Below are 12,540 nucleotides of genomic sequence, written 5' to 3'. Positions count from 1 at the left end.
AGACAGCTGCTGGAGGGAATGGGGAGGACTTCCAGGGGATGGACTTGGACTTCTTCAGCATTACCATCTAAGTGTACATTCTGCATCTTCCTCTCCCTCTCTCTTGCAGTGGAGCCATTCTGGGATTATGGAAGCATGAGCCATTTTTTCTTTTTATTAAATGTATATTTTTTTCAGTCATTGGTATTTCCAGATGGGTCCAAACTGTCTCTCCTTGGCTGGAAAAGACAGATCAAATGCATGGTAGAGTATTAGTAGGGAAGAGACTCTGTATGCAGAGCTTGCAATAGATTGTCTATATAGACAACAACTCTTGAAAACTCTAGTGACATGGGGATGGCTTTCCTGTGCATCAGCATACAAGTTCACAGTGGCATATATATGCTGGTAATGTAGATTTTAGAAGATTTCACCTAGCAGATTTTAATCATGAGGAACGTCATTTCTTCTCACTTTTCCACTGATATAGTGCTCTGGTAATTAGGATGAAGTTTTAATACTAAGTTTACTGGAATGATGTATAAAGGAAATACAGAGATAGCAGGTTTTTTGTTTTTGGTTTTTTTTTTTTTTTTAATCTCTACCCAGATCTACTCTCTGAAGGTGGGGTGTACATGGGAAGTATGCTTTCCTCAAGGACAGGTCTAGGAAACAAGTCAAAAGACTTGTGATTACGTACACAGTTGTTTATCTTAAAGTAAATAGCCCTCAAGTGTGTCATTTTCCAGTACATGCACTTCGTGTTTGAAATATTTTCTTTGGTAGATTGAGTAAAAAAAATGCATGCAGTGTTTTCGGTAATTCAGTTTTTATACATGAATGTTGTCCTACAAAGTAGGATTCTATTGCTAAAGAGCACAGGATGTAGAAATAACCTATCAAATAGATAGCTGAGTAGGTTTGATATTCCAAATTTCTCATGAAAACAATTATGTGCTCTTCTTCAAAGGTTAACTGAGAGTTTAGGGGCAGATACCTGCTATTACATCTTATTTTCTAGTCATCTACAAGCTTAGGCAAACACATGTTTTCTCTGGGAAAGAAATTATTTCATTAATTCCCCTACATCGTAAAGGCAAGAAAGGGACATTTGATTTTTAAGAAAGTATACATTGCAATACCAAACTTAATACTGGTGATAGAAAATGTCTTGGCTATTGGATAGAAAAACACATAGTTTTCTGTCCTTCCAGGAGAGCTTGTGTAATAAGTTCTGTATTGAAGTTGTGGATGATATTATGTAGGAGTCTAGGGAAAGGCAAGTCTGAAGGGAATGATCCTTGGTATCATGGCAAGTACCTCATGCAGGCTTCACAGAAGTCCTCTTGGCCTTGCGAGATCGGCAACACGTGTTGTTCAGAACCTGGGAATCAACATTATCTTAAAGAATTGGTGAAAAAGTTGGTACCAAAATCTCTAGCCCATTATTTTCTTTCAATATGTAAATCTGTTCAGGGTTTCTATTCAGTGACTTTTTTTTTTTTTTTTCAAGCACAGCTAAAGGAAAAGCTTGGGTCTCCCCCTGCAACTGGATTAATAACATTTATGTCAGTCTGTGAAACCTGACAAGAAATTGTGTGTGGAATATCTGACTCCTGAAGAGACTGTTTAAATAGTTCTCTAATCTGTTACAGAGAAGGCATGTCCTTTTTATTCCTGCTTTATGACTTTCTCCTTGTAGCTGCTTATTGAATGTTGACTCTAGGCTCAGTTGGATAATAAATAGATTTTTCCTCTCTCATGTTGTGTGTTTAGTTACATTCAGAATGTAGTCACAATTGTTCCGAGTGCCTTGTCTGCCTAAAGCACCTCCGCTATCTTGTTTCCTCCCACTCCTTCCATTTAGGAGACTGAAGAGAAAAATGATCTTGCTCAAGTCTTACAAAGTACTGTTTTGTTAGCTCCCAATTGACCTTTCTGTTCTGTGAGCATAACACTGAAAGGACATGAAAACACTGGATGTCCAAAGAACAAGGCTGTTGTTATAAACTCCATACCTCAGAGTGATATACAAATGTTTACTTTTCCTGATAGTTTGTTTAATGATGTTTTAAAATAATACCATACTGTAGAGTGAAAAGAAATAATATATTGTATGTGTCCAAAATAAAACTGCTTACTTCTGCTTATGTTGAAAGTGACTCAGTTTCTTGGCATTTTATGCATTCTGAGTTCTTGTTCCATGGCTAGTAGCTGATGATAATGGCTGCTCAAGTGTTGGTCATAATGGAAATAAAACAATGCCATTTGCTGTTGGTTAAATGAGTAGTAAGGTAAATGTTGGTGTCCCTTTGTTCATCAGTGACTTCAGGGAAGGTAGTTATTAGCCAATTTTGAAGACATAGCTGTGAAATTTTGGGTAGAGAAGCAACCTCTTTGTCAGACTCTGTCATTCTCTTTTGAATATTTTTGGATATTGAGAAAAATGTTAGTGAAGCAATCCTTATAGACCAGTAGCTGTAGCATATAGTCTTGCCATCTCTCCCTGTATCATGCTCGAAATCAGAGTCTTCCTACTGAGAGTATTTGTCAGAGCAGCAAAAAATCTTGTACTTGAGACCAGTTTTACCAGGAGAACAAGCCTTTACATTGGTTGGGAAAGCTAAAATAGGAAAAGCAAAAAAAAAGAAGATTTGGTTTTGGATCACTGATAAGGAGATGAGCATCATCAGGGTGTTTGCTCTTGTCTTGCCAGGATACAAAAATCATGTTATTTTAGGTACCCATTTGCTCTCCACCATATCATTTCTCATCTGTGTGGCTGTGTTATGGCTTCCTTTGAACATATATTCTTTGAAGAATTATACTTACTATATATTTTGCCCCACAGGCATCCTGGTATGGGTTTTCTCTAACTCTTATTTAGTAATACTAGTATTTAGGTCTTCCTGACACCCCAACTCAGGAAGTTTGACAGCCTGGGAGGAGTACAGTACCATTTGTGTTAGTGACTCCCTTTCTGCTGTGGTTTGGATGTCTGTAATGGCCTTTCAGGGTGCTGCCTCTCTACTGTTGAGCTGTTGTACTACAGTGCAGAGTAAGAGACCAAACACATATGCCATCCAGGAATTGCCTGTAAATGCAACTGACTGCAGCCTTTAGGCACTGTTTGCCCTTTGGGGATGTATTGTGCCTATGATGAGTGGATCTGTGCTGTCTACCAGTTAAATCTGCGGAAAGTTAGTGCTTAACCCATCAAGTGGGTTTGTAGTCAGCCTGCTTTTGAGGCTGTTACCACTCTGGTGGTTACTTGTAATTTTTCTGGTTCTTGTCCGAAAGATTGGCTGTTATAAATGTGAGGTGTTTAAAACCAAAGTCATCCTTCTGTTTAAGACTATTTTACACCTAAACTAAATTAAAAAAACTAATGATCATGTATGCTAAGAGAGTTTTTGAAGCCTCTTGTGGGACTTTTAATTGCCTCTTTACTTACTGTTTGTGCAGATTGGCCATGCTGTAATTAGAATTTTACAGTGGGGAATGATCAAATAGAAAATAATCAGCAACAGCGCTGACTGGAAGTCTAGCTCACTTTCCACCTTTTGTTTTAGTATCAGGAAACACTTATATATTATTTTAGTGTGAATAGGGACTATTTGTGTGTTTTAAAAGATCTGTACAATTCTGTAAATAAATAGAGCCGTTGTGAGTAAATGTTGCTGAAGTTTTAAAATGTAAAATACTCCTTTTCACAGTTAACTTTTTTGAGCATTTGCTGTGTCAATGGTAATGATACCTGTAAAAGAGTCTAACATTTCCAAGTCTCCTACAATTTACCTAGGCTATACACATTTTCTGACAGTATCAATGTAAATGGATAAGTAGCTGTACATTAATAACTTCTGAAGACTTTGGGTTATCACTTTTTCCTTTCTTTTCTTGAATTAGTAGTACAGTATTGGCCCTTACGGCTAATTCCTTGACTCTGCCTTGTGGTGCATGTGAGAACCTTGTGGTGCATAAGAAAATGAGAATGTGTAAATTTGAGAACTTTATTTTGATAATGATTTTTTTGCTGTAATTTTTTTCTGCTTTATGTCAGAATGGGCATTTACAGTAATAAATATGTTTTATCTGTATTTTTTGTAGTGTTGGAGTGCTCTGTGCGTATGGTGCCAACCAGCATTTAACTAACCAAGTCCGAGGAGCAAAGAAACTGGTTAACAGTAATTTTAAAGATCTGAAAATTTTCCTTAACGACACTCCAGCGGTAAAGAATTTTTTTTCTTCATGGGGGCTGGGGGTGGGAGGGAAGAAAAGTAAGTATTGCAGAAAATAATTGTTCCTTTCTATTTGGTATAAATCACACCTGCAGTATTTTGTTTGTTCTTTGTGTGTCAGTCTCCCAGAGTAGAATAAATGATGCAAGGTAAGACATTTTCACACAGCAGAAGATGTTTGGGAGTTATGCTGATGGATCAACATTCTTTGGGCAAATTTTGAGGTGTATTCCTGGAGTATGCTGTGATGATGCTTATAGGCCCTTTTGTTCCTACTGAACTAGTGTAGATCACTAGCAGAAGGTGAATAATTTGGAAAAAAAAGGTTTTAAAAGGAATACATATTAAAAAAAGATAGTATATGAAAACTTGGATTCCTTGTTGCTCTTTCCTGTTTCCTTGTATTTTGGACTTATTCGTATGTGCTCTGGGACTGAGCTACAATAACTTCTTTTCCAGTAGTATTTTTGACTATTTTTTTCTTTAAACCAGTGTCATACTGTGCCATACTGAACAGGAAAGATTCTCTGCTTTCTCCTTTCAGAGTTTCCTTAAAGTCCCAGAAGCAGTTCTCTGCATGTCTTTTTTTTTTTTTTTCATTAAAAAAAAAAAAAAAAGAAATGCTAGCATGGAAGACTTGTAAATTTTCCCATGTACAAATTTAAATTCTGTATGGATTAGGAGGAAGAAAAGTCCCAACAGTGCTATTATTTTGGTTTTCATTAGGTTTAATTAGTTTAATTAATCTGTTTTACTTCCACGTGACTGATAAATTAGAAGTAGGTGGAATTCACACAGTTACGTGGGATCCACTAGTGTGGTAGCATCCCAGTCACAGTAACTCTGGGCTCCCATAACCTATGAGCTGTTTTCCTGCTGACAGGACTGTATGAGAACATGAGACACCTGGGGGATGCCATTAAATGGTTCCATATCTGGAGTTGTTCCCTATACAACTATTTGTATGCGCATGGTGTTGTGACAGTCTGGTTGGTGATGGAGGTATATGGCAGGAAGTGGAGGTTGTGCCAACAGACTCTCGTAAAACAGAGTGCCTTTCGTCAGTCTGGAGCTGACTCAGGGCACAGAAGGATGTAATCCAGTTGCATCAGAAACCACTAGACTCCCCTTCACAGCTCGCTGAGTGCCGACAACAGGAAACATCGGAGTAGGAAATCTGTTATGTAGAAGTAACTCTTTTAATAGAGGAAAAAAAAGGACACTAGCTAAAAAGTTAATAAAAAAACCTGAATTATTGCATTTAAAAGTATCAGGACTGGAACATTTGTGCCAGGGCTTCCTCAAAGTCTCAGGTAGTAGGTTTTTAGTTTCTGTGCAGGTTTATTAATTTTTCTTTTATAGACTTGATGGCACTTACTGATGCCATCATCAGATACATCTTCTAAGTCATTTTGACAGACAAGGTACATGGGTATCATGTATACACACACATTTGTAAGAATTCCTTCAGGACAGGAGGACTTCAGCTTCTTGAAAAAGAGTTGTAAAATCCAACTTATTGGCTATAAAGCTCTGAAATCCTAACTGATGTCCTTGACTCATCAGTATAAGGTGTGCAGCATATAAGAGGATTTGTAAAAAGAAGTCACATGTTAAGAGTTTGTGTCATAGAAGATTTGCAGACTGTGAGTATTGAGCGATAACGCTATTAATTATACAAAATCGCCTTTTGTCTGTGACATTGCTGGAGACAATGCAAAACCTGTAGCCCTGCAAAATTTCAGTCCTTAGGTTAACCTAGGAAGACAAAACAAAAGAAAATAGGCCTACTGCCTTCTCAGTAAGAAACTCAATTTTTTCCTCCTGTTTTGGGAAAAGGTCTGCCTCATGCTTTGTCATTTAATTACATCCACTGCTGTATGATCGATAGGTTGGTTTGAGAATGGCTTTTTTTGTCTATTATTTTTCTTTACTCCACAGAAAGTTTGAGACTGCAAGCCAGATACACTTTGGTACATATTTGGGTCATGTTTAAAATTGGAAACCCATTTGTCAAGTGCGTTAACTTTTACATTACTTTAACTCAATTGAGGTAGGGTTTGTAATGCATTATTTTAAAGACGCAGAAATCAATGGAAGTTATTAATGATTTTTCAAAATTAGTATAGTAAGATTTCTAATTGGGATGGTTCTTTGATAGTATTTTGTCCAAAGTCAGGATATGGTGATAACTAAGTTGCTGGTTTATATTGTTATGGTGTCTTGGTAGAGCTCAAGGAAAAGGCTCTTCACCAAGAGGGTGGTCAGGCACTGGAACAGGCTCCCCAGGGAACTGGTCACAGCACTGAGCTTGACTGAGTTCAAGAAGTGTCTGGATAACATTCTGTCATATGCTCTGATTTGGCTGGTCCTGTGTGGAGCCAGGAGTTGGACTCGATGATCCTTATGGGTCCCTTCCGACTCAGGAGATTCTGTGATTCTATGATTCAAGTTGAGACTGGGCCAAATCCACCTGGGGCTAAGGAAAACCATTTGCATTAAGACAGAGCAGCCAGCTCCTTTCCTCAAGAGAAGCTCTGAGTGGCTGCACAGATACGAGCCAGTCTGGTTGGTGAATTGTTTCAGAATTAACCACCTCATCAACTTGCCACGTGTGTCGCTGTGAAGGAGGAGCTAATGCCACTAGAAAATCAAATAACAGAGAAGATAACATGCAAGATCTTATTGGCCTGACTTGACGCCTTCATAAGGCCACGGTTCCTGCTATTGAACGCTTTTAAGCTGAATCTTTTACCCCAGAGATGTTCAAATTAAGTAGATTTCGCAATTTAACACATCTTTTATTACATGCAGTTCTACCAAGCAAGGTTTTAAAGTACTTAATTAACTGAAAACAGTAGAGAGCTGGGATTTTCGGGGTTTGCACAAATATTTTGGTTGTTTTAAAGTGGCAGTTTGACTCATTTACTTTTTTCCAATTACTTTTAATAGATTTCTATCTTCTTTTCAGCAAATCAACTACTTGGTGAGCCAGTACAACACGACTAAGGATAAAGCACTCTCTGACCTAAATAGTAAGCACTTTGATATAAAGGGGGTTAGTGATGTGTATTTAAAGACTTCAGTAAGATAGCTCATAATGCAAAGTGAAATTTTATTTATGAGAATACGATTTTCAAGCAGAATTGCTGTTCTCAGTGGTAAATGAGACTAAAACTTAAAATTCTTTTCATGTACAATGTATTAGAGCTGGTGTAATGCAAATTATTCCTGAAATAAGTCTTTTATTAAATTGCTTATCCAATAAGTCAGGCTAATATTTTATTTTCCTTTTCATAGTTCAGTAATCGCTAAGACTTCATGCTTTTTTAGAATATTATTATTCATTTTTTAACTGTGGAGCCAAATGTCAAGGAACCGCGCTGCTAGCTGTTCTGGTGGTTCCAATGAGTTAGAGATCTCGGTGTTTATTTCTGTTGTTACACCTTTGTCCTCTACTTGGCTAGAAGTTGAGGTATAAGCTTATCTTCTTTCTAAAGCTGCTTAAGCAACTTGCCATTTCAGAATGAGCAGTTGAAGAGCACGAGATAAAACTTGAAATACAACTGCTGCATTTTACCCTTCAGCACAGTTATAATACCACGTGTCACCTTTTAAAGCTCTCAGTAAACAGAAACCACCAAACCACTGGGGTGTTTTGCTTGTTTTTTAATTTAAACATCGCTTTCCAGAACTGATAATAGAAAGGGCCAACCATATTCGCTGCAGATTAGAATTCAAGACACATTGTTAGCAGATGTTAATAAATGTGTACAGGTCTGCATTTCAGACTGAAGTGAAATACAGAAATACCAAAACTGATTTTAAACAGGATTGTTGCTGGGATCAAACTATGCAACTGTGGCAACGTGACACCTATCATAAATTGACTTATCATGCCCAGAATCTATGCTTCTGTCTACATCTAAAACATGATTTAAAGGCAGTTTTCAATGCAGCCAGCTTGGCAATGTGTTTTGTCTATATGAGACTACTAATGAACACTGAATGTGTTTGTGAAAGTAGTAGTAGCAGTAGTTAAGTAGTCTTCCTACTTAATTCTAGGCAGGAACGCTCTGGTCTAAAAAAAGTGTCATTTTTAAGTCTATAATAATAATAAATTAACATCTGCATTGTAGCTTCCCAGACACTCCAAACCGAAATTTCAAACTAAGTACTCATTTGTTCTCCATGCCAATTTAATATGCTAGTTAACAGGAGCCTAGCTAGATCTGTGATGAGAGTGCTCATCAATAAATAAAGATAGCTTTTATTTTCTTGAAATACCAGAATTAAGTGTGTGACACCTGGGGACAAAAGGATTTCATTCGAAGGGAATCAACAGTAGCACAAACCTCAAGAGAAATGTAGATGAGTTCAGTGTGGCCACCCTAAGGAAATGCTGAAAAATGTTTTCTGCTTGATAAAAGTTCTCATCCCAAGCCAGACATGACACTGCTGACAGTAATGGATGCTTCTGTACCATGTAGTATTCCCATTTCATCAAGAGCAAAAAAAAAAACGCTCAAAAAAACTTGTTTCTGTGATCTGAAAATGGAGGGGATCCAACGACTACCTGAAGGATAGGTTACATTAAGATGCTTCACCAAAGTCTGCTCGGTGTTTGTCTGTTGTCTTGCTGAACTTAGCTTCATTTCTGTTTGTGAGCAGTGAGACAGGAGGGGTTTTGGAGATGGGGATAGCTATGGGTAAGCATGAAGCCAGTGCTGTGAGCATCAGTGCTGAATGCACTGCCTGAGAGGGCAGGGACTGGGGACACGTGCTTAACACGCTTAAGGGATTTCAGCGCAGATGGCTGGCAGGTCTGAGTTGTGGGTGACCTTGACACGTGCGTGAGGAACAGGAGAAAGGAAAAGAATCCATTTTCTGATTTCTCTTGCACTATGAAAACATAGTGCGTAGTGAAAGGGTATGCCACAAAATTCCTCTCCAGATGTTGGACCTCTTTAAGATAGATTGTGGAAAAAAAAAATCTGTTTCCATAAAAGTAGTAAATGCAATGAAATACATATTTTGGACTTTGTTGAAATGTTATGTGTTTTTTACCTATACAGGCAAGTGCTAGTGAATATTCTCCACCATATTTTGATTTACTGCTTTCATTTATAGGCCTATAGCTAGCTAAAGGAGGACTGTGTTTGTGCGTTATCTTCTGTCACTAAGTTCTGACTGTCAGGCCTTAGAGAAATTTTAATCATTAATTTGGTTTTATGATATATGTATACTTTGTTAAGTAAGAGTCTGACAGCACCTATGCTAAGAGGTAGTTTAAATTGAACTAGTGTGTAGTGGTTTTTTTGTCTCTTCATACTACAGATGTTGGACCTTTGCTTGGAAGTAGAGTTCAAGAACAACTGGGAAAAGAAGTACGTCCTGCACTTGATGCAGCTCTGACAATGGCAGGAGGTAAAGATGTACATCTTGTTGTATTAATGTTCTGTTGCCGTGGTAAGACAGGCACAGTGTGGGACGGCTTTATGCAGTACCATGATTCAACTTACCATTTTTCTACATGCCTTGATGTTTCTTTCAAACTGAGGATTTCAGATATTTTAAGGTTTATAAATCTGTTTAGCACATAAATCTTGATTTAGTTTTTATTGTTGATACCAAGTTTCAGCAGTCGTTGAAGAGAGATGAAATCAGAATTCCCTGCTCCAGATTGTTTTACTTTTCCATTGAATATAAGGGAGACTAGGAAAACTGTGCTTTAAGAGCTGGCCACAGGTCTTTGCAGGTTAGTCTTCTACAGGTCAGGGAATGAATGGACAATGGCCTCGTCCTGTACACCGCCAAGCCTATTATGAGAGTGTTAACCATCATTGCTTCATTGTGTCTTAGAGTTTAGCATTGCTCATGCTTAGTTCTGTCTCCCTCTAAAGAAAATATTCCTTTATTACTTTTTCTATTTAAGGCTTTTTTCAGAAATCAGGTACGCTTTATAGAGCAAAGGGAAAGGCATCTGTGAGCTTGAGTCACTTTGATTTTTTTACCCATGAATTCTTTCTCATTCACTCGTCATCATTCTCCTTTTTTGCTTTATTTCTCTTATTTGTCTTGAAGTCAAAGTGGAAAGGGCTATCAAAGGTAAAAAACATGATAAAACCTTGTGTTTTGTGAAGTGCACTTTATTTTGGTAACTTGTGTATTTTTAGTTGTATCTGTGTGGTTTCTTTGTCTACTAAACACCTGTTCAGTGGGGATTTTTGTTTGTTTGTTTGGTGTGATTGGGATGAAATCTAGAGCCAGACACTGTTAAACACTCATTAATGCTTGGCTGATGCAACATGATCTCTTTCCCTTTCATCTTGCAGCTACATAATTTGTGAGTTGGATTATAAACAAAAATACTGAATATACTGTTTTGTGGATATGGGCTTTCTTTTAATTTTTAATGACCAAGTGTTAAAGTTCTGTACTGAAACCACTGAGTAAGGAGAGGTAGGGAAAGGGTAGAGAAGAGTTATCTAGGAAGTAGATAGAATCTCAATAAAAGTAGCCTGAGCACATTTGTTTGTTTGTAGGAAAATGGAAATGAAGTATTTTTACGTGCAATAAATATATATTCTGTGTTTTTCTGGGAGGGAGGCAGGGTTATTTCAATCAATATTGTTGAGAATATCATAGCATTTACGCATGTGCACTTTGTCTTTCTATCTGTAGATTGGTTTCTAACTAAAGTTTTTTTTTTAAAAAAACTTCACATCTTTGCAGCCATCAGAGAAACAAAGGAAGCACTGGAAAATGTGAGTGTGTCTGTAGAGGTTTTGCAGGAGGGAACAGAGAGGCTTCATGCAAACTTGACAGATGTTAAAATGCACCTAAGCAACACCCTCAATGATTCTGCATGCTCTGCGGCTCAGGCTGCCTCAACTTGCAATATCATCAGGAATTCATTAAATCAACTGAACATCAATGCCAATTTTAGTGGGGTAAGAGAATATTTTTCAGACTCTTACAGTGTGATTGCCTTGAATAAGCCCAGTAGTATCTCTGCAACTTAATGGCTCAGTGTGTGCTGTCACTTGTGAGATAAGTGACCTTCCCTTATTCTGTGTTTCTGGGTAATTCCAGTCACTGTTTTCATTTTCTGTGTAGAAGAGGATAAAATGTGTGTCAAGCAGCTATGTTAAGAGTACTGCTCTGGGCAGTGAAATAATCTGCCCTCCCAAAAATGCTGAGGTTAAGCTTTGCTTTTGTACAGTAAAGGTTTCAGGAGTGTGCTAGAAAGATTCTACTACAAATGATTTTTCTAGTTTCTTTACCCTCTCTCCTACCTTTGAAATATTTAGTAAATTAGCAAGACTACTACTTTGATGTGACTCAAGAATGCTTTTTGCTTCCTAGTTGCCAGGAGTGAGCTCACAGCTTGCGAAGGTCAATGATGTCCTTAAAACAGACCTATCTAGTCTGGTTCAAAAGGTATGTTTCTTGACAGGCTTGTAAACTGTTAATTAATAAGCTGGGATACTTGCATATCGCTTGTTTTGTCTTGGCTTTCTCAAGCAGAATTCTCTTGTTTCTGCCTCATCCTGCCTCATGGTGGATATCTCTCCTTAGTACTCCATTGTTAGACCAAGATTTATTATCTGAAAGTATGCATGTACTTCATATCCCCCAGATACCACAGATCAAAAATACATTGCTAATTGTCTGCTTGAAAGAACAATCCTTAAAAAACAAAACAGCAGAAACATGGATCTACTAGCTTGCTCTGTATTTTTTGGTTCAAACTAAAGAAAAAAAAATCCATGCTCTCCTAATTAGTTGCATTGTATTCCAGCTATTGAAATATATCTTTCAAATTTTTTACCTGCATATTTGATATTAAATCTGGTGCGATGGACCTAATGTAATTACTATTAGTGTTTTTGCAAGACTATCCACAAAACACCATGATTTTCACCTAGAAAAAAATGGCTTAGTTTGAGCAGTTTAAAAATCTAGCAATCTGAAAATGTTTGCTAGGAATAGCAGACACTTTATGAAACCAAAGACTGTGTCTAGGGAGCTTAGACCCCCTGCCTGCTTCTGAAGTGATCAGGCCTGTGGGAAGTAAGACTTGAAGCGTCCCCTGCAGTGGCTTCTCCTTTCTGTCCAGATGAGCTACTGAGCTTGGTCCCCATGGTTTAGACCCTTTCTTTCCCCTTCTCACTGAAGAAAGCATTGCAATGTCTTCAGAGGCAGTTGGGTTTCATTGTTCGTAACATGCATTTCATGTTAAGAAGGCATAGACTTGCTAAGAGGAGGTGTTTGATGCAGTGACTCTTTTCACTTAGTGAGTCTTCACATATACATT

General features: G+C 37.7%; 1 protein-coding gene across 14 annotated transcripts in view; it reads left to right on the top strand.

Annotated features, from left to right (window-relative positions):
• PROM1 (prominin 1) overlaps positions 1–12,540 on the top strand; it is a 66,232-nt gene that overhangs the window by 32,701 nt on the left and 20,991 nt on the right. For all 14 annotated transcript variants that reach the window (XM_054825015.1, XM_054825017.1, XM_054825024.1 and 11 more), the window contains 5 exons: positions 4,090–4,210; positions 7,192–7,255; positions 9,558–9,647; positions 10,956–11,173; positions 11,589–11,663. In XM_054825015.1, the coding sequence (XP_054680990.1) occupies positions 4,090–4,210; positions 7,192–7,255; positions 9,558–9,647; positions 10,956–11,173; positions 11,589–11,663 (568 nt within the window). The remainder of the gene's footprint in view (positions 1–4,089; positions 4,211–7,191; positions 7,256–9,557; positions 9,648–10,955; positions 11,174–11,588; positions 11,664–12,540) is intronic.

Source organism: Grus americana, chromosome 4 (genome assembly GCF_028858705.1).
Source record: "Grus americana isolate bGruAme1 chromosome 4, bGruAme1.mat, whole genome shotgun sequence".
Taxonomy (NCBI): domain Eukaryota; kingdom Metazoa; phylum Chordata; class Aves; order Gruiformes; family Gruidae; genus Grus; species Grus americana.
This window is presented reverse-complemented; position numbering and strand designations above follow the sequence as displayed.